Source organism: Sarcophilus harrisii, chromosome 5 (genome assembly GCF_902635505.1).
Source record: "Sarcophilus harrisii chromosome 5, mSarHar1.11, whole genome shotgun sequence".
In the NCBI taxonomy this organism is placed as follows: domain Eukaryota; kingdom Metazoa; phylum Chordata; class Mammalia; order Dasyuromorphia; family Dasyuridae; genus Sarcophilus; species Sarcophilus harrisii.
The window spans coordinates 249,878,617-249,898,365 of NC_045430.1; the positions used below are offsets into that span (position 1 = coordinate 249,878,617).

Consider the following 19,749-nt stretch of genomic DNA (forward strand, 5'->3'; position numbering starts at 1 on the left):
TTTAATTTATACTTTAACATGTATTGGTCAACCTGCCATCTGGGGGAGGGGAAAAACTGGAACAAAATGTTTGGCAATTGCCAATGTAAAATTATCCATGCATATAACTTGTAAATAAAAAGCTGTAATAAAAAAGAAAAGAAAGATGGCCCCATATACACCAAAATATTGAGTGGAGCACTTCAGGAAGGAAGTGAGAAGTAGGTACCCATCCAGCTTAGTAAATGAGTGCTGGGTCAGGAACAACTGAATTCAAAATTCTGCCTCAGATGAATAGCTCCAAGCCAAGCCAAATTCATGTGTCCTTTCTGGGTTTCTTATGTGAGTAAAATGAGGAATGTATAAATATCTTGCTAATTTTAAAGCCCTATATAAATGTCAGTTAACTTAAACAAAGTGATGCTATCAATTTGTGGAATGGATAAACCAACTAGAACATAGTAATAGAAATCTCATAACTCCGGTTAAGAAATGAATGACGAATTCAGAAGCATGGGAAAAATGTACATGAATTTCTGTAGAACCAAGAATCAGAAAAAAAACAGTACACAAATGACAATGAAATAACACATTATGACAAAGCTTTGGTGCAAAACAATTGAGAAAATCCATTTCCCTTCCCTTCCCTATGTAAATAGGTGGTATTATGAATGATGTGGTATAGTTGTCCTTTTTCCCCAAAACCTTTAAATGAGGGATGGTTTGCTGGGTTGAGGAAAGGGAGGGATATATATTAAGGCAAGATGTGATTCAAAAACTTAAAATCAACAAAAATGTTTTTCTAATGAAATAGGGAAAAGTGGGGCTCCATTAAAACATACCTAGCATTAGACCAGCAGGCATCAAATGCTAATAGCAAAAACCCATCAATTTATGGGAAGCAATCTACTCAGGGAGTCCCAACCCATGGCTGGGTGCACTCACATATAAGGGTAATAAATAGGGCGGATCTTGAACCCATGCAAGAAAGCAAATTTACACAGGTACTTAGTGAGTCTTAAGTTCCAATCACTTGTGTAGGCAACCTTGGGACAAACCTCTTAACCTGACATTTTGTCATCTGCAAAATCAGTACGAAATCTAACCAATAGGCTGAAAGTGCTGTAACACCTCAAGGCACATAACCTCATGATGCTTTTCAGGACAAAGGTCCCACATAAGCTTAATTTATTGTTTTCTTCTAATTAGAGAATATACAATGTTCTGGGGGAGAAATGTTTTATTTGTAAATTTATGCCACACAATACTAAAAATTTCAGCTTTCTAACCAGTATCTAGGACAAACCAAGTTCCCTTCCAGTTGAATCCCAGCAGCCAAGTCTTGATGGGGATATGTACCCTGAACAAACAACTTTGGGTATGGATAAGTTGATTCTTAATGGGAAAAGGCAGCAGAGTCAGGAAAGATCTGGGTGCAATTTCATTTGGGTGATCAAGGCCAAGTCGAAAGCTGTGCAATATCTCCACCAATAAATCAGAAACTATGACACAGACAGGGCCTGGTGAGAGGCTCCAAGTAAGAAAGCTTTGAAGTGTTTTGCAGTAAATCTCAAAGTGTTGGGACCTTTTTGCTCTAGGATCTTGTTTCCCAAAATGTAAGAAAGAACCTATTATAGGAGAGCACTGTGCAAACTTCCCTGGCTATGACTATTTTTAAACATCTTTAGCATACTGAAATGACTGGTTCAAGTGATTTCTCCACATTGACTCTTACACAAAATCCTTTAGTTTGTATTGTAACTTGGTAGCGATATCTCGTTCCATAACCACCAAGTTGTAAATACCAAACTCACTCCCAACTATATTATGAAATTAAAAACTAAAGCACACTCAAACAGGCCTTTTTACTGAAAGACTTACCAAGTTTCCCTATTTCCACCCAAACATAAAACTCTCCCTCCATTCCCCCTTTCCCAACAAGGGTTCAAACACATTTTTAAACCAAATTACATCATGAACTAAGGATAAAAGTCATGCTCAAAAATCCATATACATTTCCATTTTATTGAATTTGTTAATGTTACAGGGTTCTTGCACTGCCAAAACCATGCCTGAGAATTCAAATAACGAAATAAGGTACAATGGACATCTACCCATCATACAGTATATTAAAACTTGATTAATGTGCATTTTGACAATTTCACAATCTCTTAAAAATGTTATAACAAGAGTTGGGATTTAAAATCTACTGCAGGTCTTCAAATTTCTAGTACAATATGCCATTAAATAACACTTCCACATAATCATCTCAGTTCATTCCTCAGTAATATAATCCAACAAGACACTGCTGGCAAAGATGCATACTTTTCAGGAAAAATAGATGGCTCAAAGTCCAAGAATTCTATTTAATTCTTTTACTAAGGTTTTTGGTTCCCAAATGAAGTCTTCAGTTTTTTTCTTCTGAACATCCAACTCCTCCTTGGCTCAGCAATTTTTCCAGGTACACCTTTATTAAGAGGACAGGAAGCTAGCCTGCCAATTCTTTTGGATGCCAGCAACTATGCCAAGAAGCAGTTGGCAGGGGCTGCCAAGAGATACTGTCAGTAACCCTTATAAGAGTCAGGTGATTCTGCATCTGAGCCCCTACAAGAGAGCATGCTGCTACATCATATCAGCAAGATTGTTTTACTCACCTACTTGCTTCACTTATCAGTGGCAAGTCTGCACCTCCTGAATTTGGCATTGAAATGTAATATAGAGAAACCCAGACTCTGCATATCAAGTGGTCATACACCACTGTAATATTTGTACTGAATCAAAGTGACAAAAACAAAGAAAGATGAAACAGAATCTGAAGTTAGATGGAATGAAACTTTCATACCATAGGCAATAACTTTGGGTGGCTTTATCAAGGTCCCATTTAAGGACTAAGTTACTGGATTGTTTAACCTGGAGTTATTAAAAACAGAAGTGCTATGTCACCTGTCTTTTGCCCCATTCTTCCCACCCCCACCCTCCCCCACCCCCCAACCACTGGGGACGGACATGGACATGGAGACACACGCACATCCAACAGAGCTAGTCAGGATAATCGCTGCAGCAAAACATCCTGAACCTTGAAAAAGGTGGGGACCTAGCGGTCTTATCAAACACCACACTACTGATCAGTATGTGGAACATCTGGAAAGTCTTTGCGCACACCAAGCTTTTGATTAAAACTTAATCATATTGGTTTGAGTTGAAAAAGGACAAGACATGTTTGCTAGAAAGAAACTCACAGGTGATTGAACACTTCTACTCTAGTAGTTTAAAAAAAAAAAAAAAAAAAAAAGGTGACAATTCCACTTGCTAGATACCAGTACTCCTGTCAAATACATACTGTACAAGTTAAAGACCTGGTGATTAGAGGCTTTAGCAGCACCTGAAGTCAAGCCTTGGCATCCACTGCTCTTTAAAGGCTATGGAGTTCCAGCCCCTTGGGGGTGGAAATCAGGTTATGAAACTTATTTCACAATCCCTCTTAATAGATGTTTCAAGTTACTCAACCAAGTATTATGCTCTGTTCAAAGAACTTAGATTCTAAGTCAAAGCAAGGAAGGCCTTGTTGGCGGAAAATACAACACATGTGCTATCAAAATAAAAATTGCTAAAGAAAAAAATTGGACCATTCAACCCCTACCCCACCCCCCAAATCCCACTTTGTACATCAAAGTGTGGTTAAATTTATTTTGTAACCTCAGAATATGGTTACAGCTAAAGGGTTAAAAAAAAAAAAAAAAAAAAAAACAAGACAGCTCTGCATGGGTTTATTTGAACACAGTTCTTTCGAGAGTTGTACGTCTCAGGAAAAATCCTATATAGCCATAGCTACTAGAGAAAGTATTCCTTAAGGATGGGGCCCAGGACAGGTTAATTAAGGTCACTTAAATCTTTGTCATTTATAGCAGATCAGAACCCAAATGGCTGACTTTTGCAGGATTTCTGATAGGAATCCAGTAGAGCTGGTTTCAAGTTTCACATCGCCACTTAATAGCTGTAACCTTCTTATCCAGAAGTTGTGATCCACATGGTGTCCACAATGAGTGCAGCAAATCTGAGGTAGTCAACCCTTACGAAGGCTCAGTATCTGAACATAAAAAGATTTGGAAATGACCACTGGCTGCAGATTTGTTTGGTTTTTTTGTGTGTTTTGTTTTTGTTTGCAGAATAATTATTAAAGAACACTGGTGAATCTAGTTCAAGCAATTTATAACATTGAGAATTCCCCCACATCCAATGGTGTACAACATTAAGCTTCCACAGAGCAGCAGTTCAGCGGATCACTGATGTCAGTCTGCACGTGCTGCAGGAGATCCGGCAGACATCACAAGATGGCTTGTTGTTCATGGCTGTTATAGCTGGAGTTTAGTTACCTTAGTAGGAGGGTTATCAAAAAGCCATTCCTTAATTGTAATGTGTGGGCAGCTTTACTGATCCCCAAGCACAGCATAGTGGTTGTCTAGCTGCAGTTTAAGTGCCTGGTTTTTGGAAACCTCATCCCTACCTCTATTTCTGTATCTTACTACTTCAAAGCTCTTCTCCATTTCTTTATCCCTAAGGGAAAAGAAATGGAATCAGTAAATATCTCTTCTTGACTAAGAATGTTTTGAAAATAATCTTCCTTGAAAAAACCCACCCCAAGAAAAATCTAGGGGGGTAAGATGGATGCTATGAAGTTAAGGTAACTCCTTTAAAAGGGCTCAGCCATTTTTAGAACTGGAGTAACCTCTTGATATAAAAATAAAAGGTTTCAAACTAAACAAAACACAGAATTGTTTTCTAATATGGCCCTAGCTTTTAACAATCTCTCCTGCAGTAGGTTACTTGCAGGTATTTTCAGGGCTAGTTTGGAAACAATCTAAAAAATTGCTATTCCTATTTCACACTAATTTCTTTGAACTAGAAATGTATCTATCTTTTTGTCAAAGTCATGAAAGTCCAACTTGACTAAGCATCTAGAAGTTCCATCTTATAGAAGTGTGTAGAATAAGGGGGGAAATAAAAGTGGGGTGGGGATTGAGAATGGCATATTCAAGGAAATGGCTTTTATTTACCAATTTTTAAGAGTACAATTCGGAAAAGAAACAGGCTAAGTGAAAGATCACTCAAACTGCTATTATTAAAGAGAAAAAGGAAAAGACAAAAGCCCTGGAAACTGCTTTCAAAACCACCTACTATGTGTAGAAGTAGTACTAACATTTGAAGTAAGTTAAAGTTTCCCCAAAAGGAGATAGTTCCTAAACTGAGATGAATTGTTTCTTAAAATAATTCAATTCCACAATACATTTTTAAGGTAATTGCTGAAATACATATGTTTATCATTCTTATAAAAGTCAAATACCTCGCATTTATGTTTAATGACATTTTTTACTTTGCTATATAGTATATAGACTAGGTACTGTATCAACAACAGGAGTCTTTCCAGATCCTTCCAACGACCCCTTATATCAGCCCATTTTCTGTCTCTCGGTTGTGTCATGCCCAATTTTTTCTTAGTGGATCAACTAACCCAGCTAAGGTCTAATTAACTAATAATAGACCATTTTCATTCCTCTTCCTTGATTTCCTGTTAAGAGGGAAGAGGCATGAATAAATGACAAACTTACAGCAAACATATCCCAAACTTTCCAAAATTACTTAAGTAGCTAAACTTACTTCCGACTTTCTACATGCTTGGCAGTGGACTGTAATGATGGGAACTGTGTATCACTGTAGATTTCTGGTGGTCCTTGTGGTGTTTTCCTCGTTGAAGTCACTCTGGCACCAGGAGGCCTGTACACACCACCAGTCATAACAGGTTCTGGGGTTTCTGTAACTAACACAAAAATGATTGAGTGAAAAAATAATAACATGCTACCAACTACATGAAACAAGGAATACCTGAAATATCTAGGTAGTAATCATCTAACAGAAATTCCTTTTTGGAATATATGGGTAGGGTAGTTTAAAACAAGCATTAGCTAGTCTGTCAAACCCAACAGAATCCTATACATAAAAGACAAGACTATTTAGAGTCCCCACCATTGAACCTGGAAATATGACACAAGAATGTCCCTTACCTGCCTAAATTTCTAGTCAATTTATTCTTTAAAATGTTTCTCTGTCCATGAAAGCAAAATGAATTACCTAGACTTGTACTGTCAAAGAGAACAACCTACTACAATAAAACTAAATGTTAACAGAACTAAATGCACTAAGATTTATCAAAGGTGAAATAAGTAGATTTGCTCACAAAGAATCAAATAAAAATTAGGAGGGACAAGGAATAAAACTTGCCTTCTATGAAGGTAAAAATGAACATACTTTAATCACATTGAATTCTTGATCAAAAATAAATTCTCCCCCATCCACAAATGTTAGTGTATAATTTTAATAAATGTTACTGATTAATTACTATCCTCCTGGCTAGTGTGATAGATTAGCAGGATTGAATTTAAATGAATTTCTGATAAAATAAGTCATAGAAAATTACAAAATAGATTAGTTTTTTAAAATCGAGGATTGAGCTATAGCTCAATATACAAATAGAATAGGCTAGCTTATACCCATTTTAAACTACCCTACTTACCACCCAACAGAATTCCCAAACCACATGTAGAACAAATGAAATTCAAGAGTTACATAAAAACCCACTTAGATAGTTGACACTTAATGTATTTAAACTGTATGTTATGATGAAATCATGTTCCAACTTGATAAAAAAAAAAATCTATTACCAATAGCTGGAGCAGGTGCTTGAACAGGAGCCGTTTTATTCCAAGGACCAGATGACTTTTCTACGCCACCACTACCGGTTTCTTCCCAGTTATCCCCTGGATCTTCTCTCTTTTCATTATCATCTTCTTCCTTTTCACTATTAGAAAGTAGATTATATATATATATATATATATATATACACACACATACATATACACACACACACACACACACACTCTAAGACTAACAAGAATTACCAGGAAAAATCTCAAAACTAGTTGCTCATGAGGGGTTTTTAATTTTTTTTAATTAGTATAGGAGAGCTTCATTCATTCTTTGGAGAAAAAGAATCTGATAAGCTTCTAATCAACAGATATACACTACATAACATCTAATAAGTTTTTCTTTTGGAGAAATAGCCATATTCATGGGCTAGTGGGAACAGGAGAATGGTGTAGGGCAGAAGAGTTGTAAAATGTGTTTCTGAATAGGAAGAAATTCTGAATTACCTTTAAGATAACGGGGGGAAGAGGGAAATAGAGGAATGATATGGAGAAAGGGGAGGAGAGGAAAATGAGAGGTGGAAAATTGGAAACAAATTTAAGTCTGCTTCATTTGTCAGCTAACTCCAAAGGATGCGCCCCCTAGGAAAGTACTATTGTTCTCCCATGAATACACTTAAAGAATTCTGAAGAGCAATAGTCCTGAGAATGCTGAAGACAATTTTTTGAGAAACCTGGGTCTGAGTTCTAGCTGTATAACTGATAAATCTTACATTCTCATCAGTAACTAAATACTTTCTCCTCACATGTAACCTTTTAACCTAAAATCCTTCTTTAACAAATAAATCATTTCACCTAAGCTTTAGTTTCCTCCTTTCTAAGGTAAGAATACCTTTAGTATCCCACCACAATTCCATACAGGTGTCTTCCAAAAGTGTCAGTGCAGTTTTAACCAACTATAGCATCTTACATATATATCCTATACATGATAATGTGGCTCATTTTAAAGCCTTTAAAGTGCTCAAGATTTTAGAAAGTAAAAAAGTATAAGGAGCTTAAGAATTTTCCCCTTTAAATAACTAGCCTATAATACAGTGTATACTCATGTTTCAAATAAAAATTTTAGAGACGCCTACAATATTATGCTTTTAACCTTAAACAGATCTTAGGTCTGATGTAACTTAAGTATAGTTTAAAAGGTTGGCTAACTTTATGCAAAAATAATCTAAAACTTTTCCTTAAACACCAATTAAAACAAATATAGAACATTAAAACAAAACATATACCCAATCACTTTAAGCACAAAACTTTACAACTAATCCTTTCACCTTACAGATCAGAGAACTGAGGCCCATAGGTTTCCAAGTTTCCTAAAACCCAAGAAAAAGCCCTCATTTTGGCAACAAATCTAATGCTTTAAAAGACTTCATAATCACAGTCATTTCTATGATCTCTACCTGAAACAATCTCCCTTCCCCCTGTAAAATAGGCCTAGTGACAAAACACTCGGATTTAAGTCAGCTTCTAGTTCTAGTTTCAGATCTTTTCCTGGAGATAAAAAGATTTTTATAGATGTCTATGCCTTTCCAATAAATGAGACACCTGACCCTCTTAAGGTGTCCCTTTAGAAATTACAAAACAAACAAATCCTTTTAAGTACTTCGCTATCGAGTCACTAACTTGAATTTTTATATAAGTTTTTCTAAAGTTTGAATTTAGGACACACTTAGCCAATTATACCCATGTTATCAATTGGCAGCACTTAGAGAAGACAGGCAGTATACAAGGTTTTCCTTGGCTCCCAGCTTGAATCTGGCCGATAGTCCCTCTTTTCTCTTGGCTACAGCCAGTAAACAGGGTTGTTGGCTCAGGAAGCAGGAATGATGGAGAGGGAAAGGTTAAGCTGAGAATAGAGGGAAAAGAATGGAAGAGAATAAGAGAAAAAGGTATGAGAACCAAAGAGGAGTCTCTGAGGATTATAGCAAAGAAACTGACATTTTTACAAAAGACAAATTTCCCAAATAGTTCCAAACAATGGCACTATCATTTGAATAGTATGGTCAAGAAGGTTTAAGAAAAAGACTAATTTGGACAAGTTTTAAATGATTCTTTAAAAATATTTTAAGTTAATACTAAACTTTATACTCTGTCCCTAAAATAATGGCAAAGAGCACTGTTCTTTAGTTTTACAAGCTATTATGAGGCAAACTATTAAAACTTGTCAGGAAGATGGAAAATCTTTCCTTAACTCATCTGCACTCAAGCAAGTATTATTCCTGTGGCCAGTATTAAATCAACCCTTTTGAGATTTCAGAACACTAAAACAATGTGGATGATCAAAGGGAAGAAAAACTAAGTGTAAACAAGGGCATTCTTAATATCATGCTTTAAAACATTGAGGTGCCATCAACCGGGAAATGGCTCAACAAGTACTGACTGTCTGCAAATGTATTACTGTGCTGAAATAAAAAAATAAAGAAGCAGACCACTTAGATGGACTGAAGTTAAGCAAAGCAGAGCCAGGAAAATGCATACTTGACTACATAAAAAGTAAATGGAAAAAACTATCACAAATTAATGATATAAGTTGAGCCCCAAGAAGATAGAAGTTATGGATCACTACATATCAGATTTTTCATTGTATTAATCAGATTTGCAATACAGAAAAGGCTACATGGACAAGTATAGCATAGTGTCTCATTAAATGATCATTAAAAAAGGTGAAACACCAAGCATCAATTATAACCTACTTTTTTTCAAGTTTTATATTGTAGTTACATATTTATAATTATAATTATTTTTTACTAAGTTAGGTTCCAGATCCTCAGGTAAGAATTATAATTCAAAATTTTATCAGAGTAAGCCAACTAACTCCACTGATGCTGTAAATAATCCCCTGACACCTTAAACTCTTCAGGCACTGATGGCTATGGGCAAAAAAAGCTTCCAATCTTAAAGGGACAAGTTTCTCTAAACAAAGTGAGATTTTAGGGGTCTCCATCTTTACATTAGAAGGTGCCAACTGAAGGTTTAAGAAGCCCTGATCTTAAAAAAAAAAAAATTTTGTTAGAATTGTATCTTTAATAATTTTGTGTGAGGGTCTGTTATTTCTGTATAGTTCTGTATGAAATTCACTTTTATAAAACTCCACTGTCCATGAAAAATGTTTTATTTATCCATACTGAATGAAATTCACTTTTATAAAACTCCACTGTCCATGAAAAATGTTTTATCTATCCATACTGAATGCTGAATAGATGCACAAGATACATATAAATGAACAAATTTTAGCATTTTAAGCTGCAATTAAAAGGTGCTAAATTCTTTTTTTAAAAGTTGACTGTCTTATGCTGTAGGTATCTTATTTATAGCAATAAAGACAGTTATTTTCCATTAAATCTGATTTAGCTCTAACGTAGAACTTTTGACATTTCTTCAAGTTAAACTGTAAGCTTCCCAACACCAGAAGATTTTGGTCCCCTTTCGTACCACCCCAACACTATCACAGTCCTTGGCCCATGGTAGAGGGCTCATAAATGTTTCCTTCAAGTTGTAAGGCAGAAGAAGGAAATGGAGAATGGGAGGGGAGGAAGAAAAAGCAAGAGCTATGACAGAAACCTAACTAATAAAATGGTCTTTCTTTAGTGCCAGTAATAATTAGGTTCCTTCTTCCCATTTCCCATCATTCTTTCTAGTTAATGATGCTCATTAACCATAATCTCAAAGTGTGACAAACACCTGAATCCAATTGACCAAAGGAAAAGTTTAACCACTTTAACATTCATTACAATTTGTTGTTCCTTCAGTTATGACCCCATGGACCACAGCACTTCTATACTTTTACTGTCTTCTCAATGATTCTCACACTCAAGCCTGATGGTTCCATGATACCATTATCCATCTCTCTCCTCTGCCATCCCTTTTCCTACTGCCTTTAATTTTCCCCAACATTAAGGTCTTTTCCAATGAGTCCTGTGTCTTCTCATTTAAGTCAAAGTATTAAAATTCTGCTTCAACCCATTACATCCAGACCATTATAATGCACAATATTTAGTATTTAGATCAAGGAATTCGAACTTAAAGGGCCCTTAAGAGTATTAAATTTATCCAATGTCATTTAAAATACGATTTGTCCCAAGTCACACCAACTAGTTAATAGCAGATTTAATTTTAATATAGCCTATTTGCTCACATTTACTTTTTTTTTTAATGGTCAAGACAGGGATCCACCCAGGTAGGAATTTTCAGGTGTTAAGATTCCCTCTACCTATTCAGGATGAAGCTCTATTAGCAATCACCTTAATCTAGTGTCCTACTTTACACCAACTTCAAGTCACAAGGAACTAGCAAGTCTGGCAATCAAAATCAACCAGTGAGGTAGCTAGGTGGCATAGAGGAACAGAGCACCAGCGCTGAAATCAGGAAGACCCTCTGAACTCATAACACTTTCCTGTGTGATCCTGGGGGGAGGGGGGAGATCAACCAATCAACTCCCATGCTGGCAATCCATCTTTCTTCTAAGAGAAAAGGCCCAAGCGGACAAAAATGCCTTTCCTGGTGGTCACTAAGTGTGATGGGTCAGAAGCAGGATCTGAAAGGGCTCCCAACACCAATCCTCTAAGCATACATGATGCTATCTGCCTTTCATTTTTATTAGCCCCATTCCTGAATTCAAACAATGACCAAAGAAAATCCAAACAAGACCAAGCTTGAATGTACTTGCACAAGCCAAATAGCTAAGAAAACCCAAGTATGTTGCAGAAAAGTTTTTTTATCCCAATCTTTTGCATCAAAAATGCATCTGCCATATTGATATTGTATAGAATTTTCCTCATCATAACTTACAGCTCATTAATATCTAAAGACTTGTGTACATTTGAGGCAGAAAGGGCTGTTCACCCTACCTAACATGAATACTCCTTTATCCCTTCAAAGACTTATTACAAGTCATGAGGTTTAGACAATATCAGCTGGTAGATGCCAAACTCCTACTACTTAAGACTAACCTTCAATTATCTGCCAGAGTTGGGAATATTTTTGAATAGTATCAAATCCCTATTTTGCCTGGGTAAGTTGTTGGACTAATCAATATGTTGCTTTAAGCAGAAAGTTGTTCAAAATGCAGTACACTCAATGGTATTAATGCAGACATCCAATTAATTAGATATACCTACACCCATAAGCTAAGTATGAAACGGGCAATTATTAACTTTTTGCTGCTTTTTTAACCAATATTTACCAATGTTCCTTCATGATATGCTAAACTTTCAGGAAGGAAAAATGTGGCAAAGGGACAAACAAGCATATCCACAGTAGAACTATATTCTCCCAATAAAATACTGATCAAACCAAGCGGGCCTTTTGAGTTGTAATGCTAACTTAAACTTCTCCCAAAACTGAACTGCTCCTCCTTTCCCCTCCCAATGTTCTTTTCTCCCAATTTTTACTCCCAAGTTGGAACATTTCCATCTCTTCTAGGTCCACTGGCTGTTCAGCGACTCTCCACATTCTGGTAGTTATGAAACAAGTAAATAGCTAGATGAGAGACTGTTCTATGAAATCCTTAGATTATCCCCTCAAGTTGATTTAAGATCTGATTTTAAAGATTTCATCCAAGTGTCTCTGGATGAATAATATGTAAATGATCATGACCCCTGTGCAACTTCCCATGCAAAACAGAACACTTCTTTTTTCCCTCCATTCCCCCACCCCCCACCCCAGACTATACGCTCTGGTTTATTTAGATATATATATCATGCCCTTTCCTAAGAAAAGCAAGTTACATGGGTAACTTTATTTGAAGGCCATTCCAACTAATTGAAAGACAAATCCTCAAAGATTTAAAGGTTTTATAAGACTAGAAAAGGTAAGCCTCTAGTGTTGGCTAGCAGTAAAATAGCAAAACTAATGCTGAACCTAAAATTTGTACTTTGGCAGAGCTAAAAGTTATAGCCGACTGTGGAAAGATTAATAGCAAAAAACCAGTTCCTGGTAAAGAATAAAAATGTGCTCTGGACTGAATCTGGAATTCAGATTCATTAACAGGAATTACTATTATTACTAAGTGATCTTCCTGCTTTAAAAATTCAGTGTCATACTAATGGAATCCCCCCTCCATCCAGTAATTTGATGCTCTATCTTCTCAGCAACTAAGTGTCTTAGCAACAATCCAACAAAGGATTCAAACAAGAATTGGATGACTAAAATTATAAACACCACTCAGGTCTTCCCCCAGAATCCAACAAGTCAGAAAGTTCATATAAGATGGCCAAATGCTAGTCTAGCCTGTGAATTGGTGTCAATTAGGCAGGCCCCGCCCCCCACTCCTCAAAAAAACCTAAGCCCCATTCTAAACAGGGTAGCAAAACAAGCTGGAATTTAGACATTTAAAATTCGAAAACTATTACACATGCTCAAGCGACCTCTAAGGCAGGTATAAATCATTCCCACTTTTAAGGCAAAGGTGATGACTAGTTAAACAAAAACAGAATCAGAGGCAGAATACTTTCCCAATTCCAGGACTACCCACTTATACTAGGAACACCCAACAAATCACAAGAGCTAAAAACAAAACTTTTAAGATTTAAATTCAGTTAAGTGCTTAAAAGTTTCAATAAAATGACTACACTCTGTAAGGGCATTCAAAAACAAGTGCCATTTCTTAGTGAGCCCCTATCATCACATGAAAGTCGAGGCTTTCCTTTCTAAGGGCAGATTTCTGAGTTTCACCTAAAAGCTTGTATTAAAAAACAAGTTTCTAAGGCCAATAAAAAGCTATACCCCCTAAGATAAAAACTGGGTTTGAAGTTAAGGAAACTATTACGTTTTCAGGAATGGGAGCTCACAAGGAAGACGAGTGACTATTACGAAAGTCCTTTCCGCAGCCCCGCAGAAGCGAAATCTCATTCCTGCCGGTAACACTATCACCAGAAATCCCATACAGCACCAGCTGTTTAAATTCAATCCCACATGTGCATCAGCACTGCTCGTGACCCCAGGCGGCGTTTTCTCAGCCAAGAGAACAGGCCTTCTGCGGCCGTTTGCGGGAAGCCGAGGCAGGAGGGACCAAGGGCCTGGCTGGGGGTCCCGCAGCACTCGGCTCTGACTGGAGTCGGGGCTCCGGGCGCCCATGACGCCCGGGAGGCAGACGAAGGCGTGGCCGCCTCCCCCGTCCGGCGCAGCTATTCTCTGCCCCCGGAGGTCTCCCGTCTCCCGGACGGCGACAGCTCCCAGACGCCTCCTCCCCTCCGCGCCCGCCTCGGTCCGTTTCCGAGCCCCCGTCTCGCTCCCGATCCCAAGGGCCCCCCCTCCCCCCGCAGCCCGCCCAGAGCCGCACCTTATCTGCATCGCCTGAACTCTGAGTCCGCTGTAGTCGACTTCTTTTTGCTCGAATTCTTTCCATTCGTCTTCATCCTGGAAAACACACAGAGCCGGGTCAAACGCGCCAGGACGTCGGGCGTGAGAGCCTCGCGCCCACGGCCGCCGCTCAGGGCCCGGCGTGGGTCACAAGGCCCCGCGGGGCCCGTCAACCGGCGGGACTCGGTCGGGCCTGGCGACTTCCGGAGTCGTGGGCTCGGTCGGGCCGGGGACGGAGGGGAGGCCCTGCCCGGGGCCTTCCGGGGAAGGGGACGAGGCGGGGCGCGGTCGCTTTCCCGGGCCGGCGAGGCCCACGAGGCCTGCGGACACGCGCGTCACGTGGGCGCCCGAGGGCCCGCGCCGCCCCCGGCCCGGACACATGGCGGGGCGGAGCGGGGGTGGGGAAGGGGACCCCTCCCGCCCAGGCCCCAGGCTCGGCGCGGCCTAGGACGGCGTGGCCGCCCGCACTCACCTTGGTCTTGGCGGCCGCTCCGGGTCCCGCGGCCCCCGCGGCCCCCGCCGCCCCCTCAGCCGGTCGGGCGCCCCCGCCGCCGGCCCCAGTCCCGGCGCCTCCGGTCAAGGCAGCTCCGGCGGCCCCGGCCGCGGCCCCCGCGCCGGCTCCTCCGGCGTTAGCGGCGCCCGCGGCCCGGCTGCTTCGCTCCTTCTTCTTCTTCTTGTCCCTCTTGGCGAAAAAGTTGTCGAGGCTGCGCTCCTCGGTCTCGGCCATGGCCGCGGCGGCCGGCGAGGACCCGGTTCCTGGACGCCCCGGCTCCCGCCTCGCGCCGGCCTCAGCGCCGGCCCCGGCTCGGGCTTCCGCGGGCCGCAGCAGCGCCCCCGGCGGCGGCCGGCCTCCGCAGGTCCTCGGCGGGCGCCCGGGCTCGGTGGGGCTGGCGGGGCGGGCCCCGGCTGTCCCCCCTACGCGCCGTCCGGCGGTGGTACGGTCCGCTCCGCTCGGGGGGGGGCCCGCGGACGGCTACGGCTCCGTGCGCGCGCGGGAGGAAGGGCGAGGGGCGGCGGCTCCGGCGGCGGCTGCTCGGGTTCTGGCCACTGCTCCTGCTGCTGCTCCGGCTACTCCACGGCCACGGCTGCTGCCGCCGCTGCTTTTGCTGCTGCCAGCTCCTCAGCCAGAGGGGAAAAGGAAAGGGCGGGGGAGGGGGCAGGAGAGAGCCGGACGCTCAACGTGCGGGGCGGGCACGGGGGGAGGGGAAGGGGGAGGGCGGTAGAAGCGCGCACGCGCGCCCAGAGAAGGGAAAGGGAATGGGAAGGGGAAGGGAGAGGAGGAGGGAGGGCAAAAAGAAAAGAGGCGGTACCTGCCCACTTGGCGCCGCCCTCACTTTTGAAAGAGCCCACGGGAGGGAGAGGGGGCAACTCAGGGCTGGGGGAGAAACGACCAATCAGGTGGCAGCGCGAAATGCTTAGAGGACAATCCCCGCCCTAGAGGAGGTGGGGGCGGAGAGGTGGGACTATGCAAATGAGATGGCCCCCTCCCGCCGCGCCACACGTCCCGGAGAGTCTCGAATCCTCTGATTGGCTACACTTTTGGATTTGAGGGAGGAACTTCAATGAAGTAGGGAACCCGGTAGAAAAAAAGAAAGTTATTTTCCGCCTAGCCGAGCGCATGCGCAGGAGAGTGAATTGCACGTGTGTACGTGTGTACGTGTGTATGTGTGTGTGTGTGTGTATGTGTGTGTCTGCCGGCCGGACTCCGTTTTATGGGGATGGGTGGTGACGTTCAGAACCTTCCTTTGGCCCTTGTCCATTATCACCCCCATCACCTTGTCCTTTATCGGGAGCCTGGAGGGCACCCTGGGCACAATGTTGTATAAATATATAATGGCTATTTATTGTGACTCGAATAAAAATTGTAATAAAGGGCGCGTGTATCCAATTTGCGGTGGCGCGAGCCGGGGGGCGGCCTGGTAACATAGTAACCCACGGAAGCGGCGCCCCGCTGGGTCTGGCCGAGCTGGGCGCGGGCTGAGATAAGCCAGCCGTGGCGGAGGCCCCGGTCCGAAACGGACTAGACGGCGCTGGGAGCCCCAGGTGGAGCTCCCAGAAGGACTAGGCAGGGCTCGGTGGCGAGAAAGCCTCCCAGCGGCGAAAGCCCTAAGGAGGCCAGCGCTGCCCTTTGACCCATAGCAGGTATAAGATACGGATGGAAAATGGAACATTCAGTTAAGAAACCCCATGCGGTGTCCAGACCAACGGTTTTAAAAAGCTTTGTTATTACAATTTCCCCCGTGCACTTTCCTGGGGCCTCTTTCTGCTCCCCGCTGGCCAGAAAGCCAGCGGAGCCCCTTCTGAAATTCAGCTTTTCTGCGAAGTTCTTGGTGAGGTTTCTGAGGAGGGCTTTGGATGCGCCCAAAGAAGGGCTTGTTGTAGGGCATCTGTTGTGCCCTGACATAGAATGTAAGCTCCTTGCAGGCGAGGATCATTTCTTTTGGGCGCCCCAGACCTTTGCAGTATGCCTCTAGACACAGAAGGGCTTAACAAATAAACCCTTGCTGCCTGGCTGGGAAGAGCACTGGGTCAGAAATGAGGAATCATGGGCTCGATGGAGCATGCATTATGTGCCAGGCTGTGTGCTATGCAACAAAGATACAGCTAGGAGCCCCAGAGCTCACATTGACACGGGCCCATCATCAGGATGTGCCTTCAACGCTTATGTAGTCAGTCAGTCAGCCAAAGAATCTCTCTTGCCTCTGACCTTAAAGAGATGGCCCAGTTTACAGCCGGAAGCTAGACAGCTAAAATTTGAACGATGAACTAGGTCTCCCTTGATAATATCTACTTGAAATGTAAAATGTTGTCTCCCCAACAACCTGATTGTAAACTCCAGGAGGAGAGGGAGTAAATGTTTTTAAATTTTTTCTGTTCCTCCCCAGTTCAATGTGGATGTGGATATAAATAACACATAGAGGATACTGGACAATTTCAGCATTGGGCCATGATTTGATTGGTTCATGCTTACCAAATAACTGAGATGCGCCTTTTGGATTTATAAAAGTCTATAAAGTTAATACTGTCACTTATCCTCTCCTTAATGAGCTCCACATTATTTAATTCAAATGAAATAACTTGTGTAAAGTACTTAATAAGCTTTAAAGCAACTTACAAATGCTAGCTATTATTACTGAAAAGAATTTAACCTAATATATTTTTGACAGCAAATGTGTGGATTTGTTTTACTTGACTATGCTTTTTTTGTTACAAGGATATGCTTTTTCTTTTTTTTTTTATTTGAGAGGGTGGGCAAAATGAAGGGGAGGAAGGTTAGCTAACAACAGGGTTACCAAAAAAGCAAAGAAAAAAGGCAGAGTTTTTTTAGTGTACAGAAAGATTGAGTTCACAAGGAAAGAGAAGCAGAAGCACTTTGAAAGCTATGCTGATTTTATTATATATTTGGAAAAAAAGAAAAAAGGAAAGCAAGCTGAATCTAATAAAAATATACATCTTCACCACATTATCCTTGTTTTCTATTCTTTGTATATGAAAATATTCCTTGATTAGAATTAAAAAAAATTAAAATTTTTGAAAGAGACCAAAACATAGATAGGCCCAACTGTTCAAATAGGGTGAAACAAATGCATGAATAATGTCTATTTTCAAAATGGGACCTATAATGGGATGGCAGAGGCAATGACTATAAGTGTATATACATATGTTCAGACATTGCAGAGGCACAGTAAATTGGACTGAGAATCAGAATCGGCTAGAATAAAGGGAGAATGAGTAGGATGTGAAATTATGCATTGCTTACAACATTTGCTTTCAGGATGCTTCCTGACCAAAAAAACAAACTCATCTATTCTCAATACCAGTGTTTTCCTGGTGATGCTGAATGGTTATAAATATATTGTACAATGTATGATATGTTGGAATGCCACAATCTCCATAGAATCAAAGATGGATATGACCTAAAGGACATTGTATGGATAAACATGGTAAATACAAACTTCTTCCACCATGTTGTTACTAATGATGACCACATATAAGATATTCCAATCAAGAATATTTTACATAACCCTAATCCTCAGTATATATAGTTGGCAAAGGGAGACCATGGGTCACATTGGGAAAACAAGGTACAACACATCAGTTGCCTGAGGGTAACCACAAAACTTTGTAACAAGACCTAGAGGGGAAAAAGATCTCCAAAAGTTGTGGTAAATCATCTACAGAAAAAAAAAAAAAAATCTACCAGAGAACAAGGACAAGAATTAGGATCCCCTAAGAAGATTTGGGTGGCTAGTGATTCTCATTCCTGCCCTCAAAGAGTTTATATTGTCTTTTTTTCTTTTCAACATATTTCTATGAAGCCAAATCACCACCACCTCTCAACCATTTATCTCATCCAGTGACCCCCTGGGTGTGTCCCAGAATGCCCCAGGTCACTTCCCTCTGTGATACAATCATACCCCCCCTGTGATGTTACAAAGCCACCTGGGCCTCCATCCTCCTAATGTCTAAATTTTCTTTAACCAGAATTGACAGCCTTATTTAAAAAGGTACCACAGCAGCAGATTAAAGCTGTAAGAGTTGGTCTCTGCCCCTTGATCAAGAACTTAAAAGCCCAGAGGAAAAATAAGACAATACCCAAATAAGTACATTATGGTGTTTCCCCTCCCATTCTTCTATCCCCATCATAGTATAATGAAGGTGATTCAATCATTAGATTCATTCAACAATTCGTTTAAAGTGTCTACTATGTGCCAAGTGCTAAGGATGATGGGCTATGGAGGTATAGAAGTGCTGAACCTTCCAAATATAATAAGGTTTTAGGTTCTCCCCATATGTCCACCAAATGTTAGGGAGCTGGGTTGGACTCCAGAAATATATTGGGATTTTGGAGCAGTGTCACAAGGTATCTCATATAGGCTTAGAACTTTTCCAAATCAAGAGGCAAAGATTTGATTAACATGACACTGACTGGGGGCTCAAGTTCCAAATAGTTTTATTGATTATCAAGGGGAAAAATGAGGGCAAAGTTCCTCATTAGAAATAAATGCCCTAACAAGGAGAAGATACCATTAAGGCAGGCTGAGTTCCTAATGAACTATCTAATGTAAAGTTTAGTAATCAGATTAAGGAGTTAGCTATAAGGAGCAAGATGGTGAGCAAAGTCCATGCCATAATACAGGCAGTTCCTAATCAATCTTCAGAGAAGAGGGTAACAAGTAGATTCTTTTCCAGGGGAAAAAAATAACCTTAAGGAGTTAGCATTATAATTTGGCCTTCTGATTGGATACAGTAACTGTGGGTCATATCAATGCAATGAATTGAACAAAGAATTCAACCTGGTCCTATTGCAATAAAGGTCCCTTAAGACAACAAAAGGCCCACTTAAAAACCAAGAGGATCCTGTTGTGCTTGGATAATAACATTTAAGTTCTCTCCAGTTACTGCCCCATATACAACAGTTACAATACAATACAATACAATACAAGCTCAGTTGAGCTGAGTGATGAAAAATGTACCTCCCTACTTTAGTGGACAACTATGGTCATAGAATATCATACTGACAATCAGCCATGGTTAATGGTCTTTTTTGGTTTTGCTGAAATGCTTTGTTTTTTTGCCTTAAAAAAAAATCTTTGTTACAAAGGCTATCTCAAAAGGGTAAAGGAGGAAGTGTATGTATGCATGTATACTATATATAAAGAAAAGGAAACAAGAGATCCATTTCAAAGGAAGAAATAACTCAAGTCTCATAGTG

At 40.9% G+C, this 19,749-nt stretch overlaps 1 protein-coding gene across 8 annotated transcripts; it reads right to left on the reverse strand.

Moving 5' to 3' along the window:
- Positions 1 to 1,984: 1,984 nt before the first annotated feature.
- CDV3 (CDV3 homolog) lies at positions 1,985 to 15,366 on the reverse strand. 8 transcript variants are annotated; one of them, XM_031940104.1, is made up of 5 exons: positions 14,506 to 15,353; positions 14,014 to 14,090; positions 6,696 to 6,832; positions 5,635 to 5,788; positions 1,985 to 4,066 (listed from the first exon to the last, which is right to left on the reverse strand). In XM_031940104.1, the coding sequence occupies exons 1-5, from the start codon at positions 14,758 to 14,760 to the stop codon at positions 4,060 to 4,062; spliced, it is 630 nt and encodes a 209-aa protein (XP_031795964.1). In that variant the 5' UTR covers positions 14,761 to 15,353; the 3' UTR covers positions 1,985 to 4,059. The 8 variants fall into 8 exon arrangements, with proteins under 8 accessions (XP_031795964.1, XP_031795962.1, XP_031795963.1 ...); XM_031940102.1 differs by having other exon boundaries at positions 5,635 to 5,794; positions 14,506 to 15,344; XM_031940103.1 differs by lacking the exon at positions 1,985 to 4,066 and adding an exon at positions 4,174 to 4,352 and having other exon boundaries at positions 5,635 to 5,794.
- Positions 15,367 to 19,749: the final 4,383 nt, after the last annotated feature.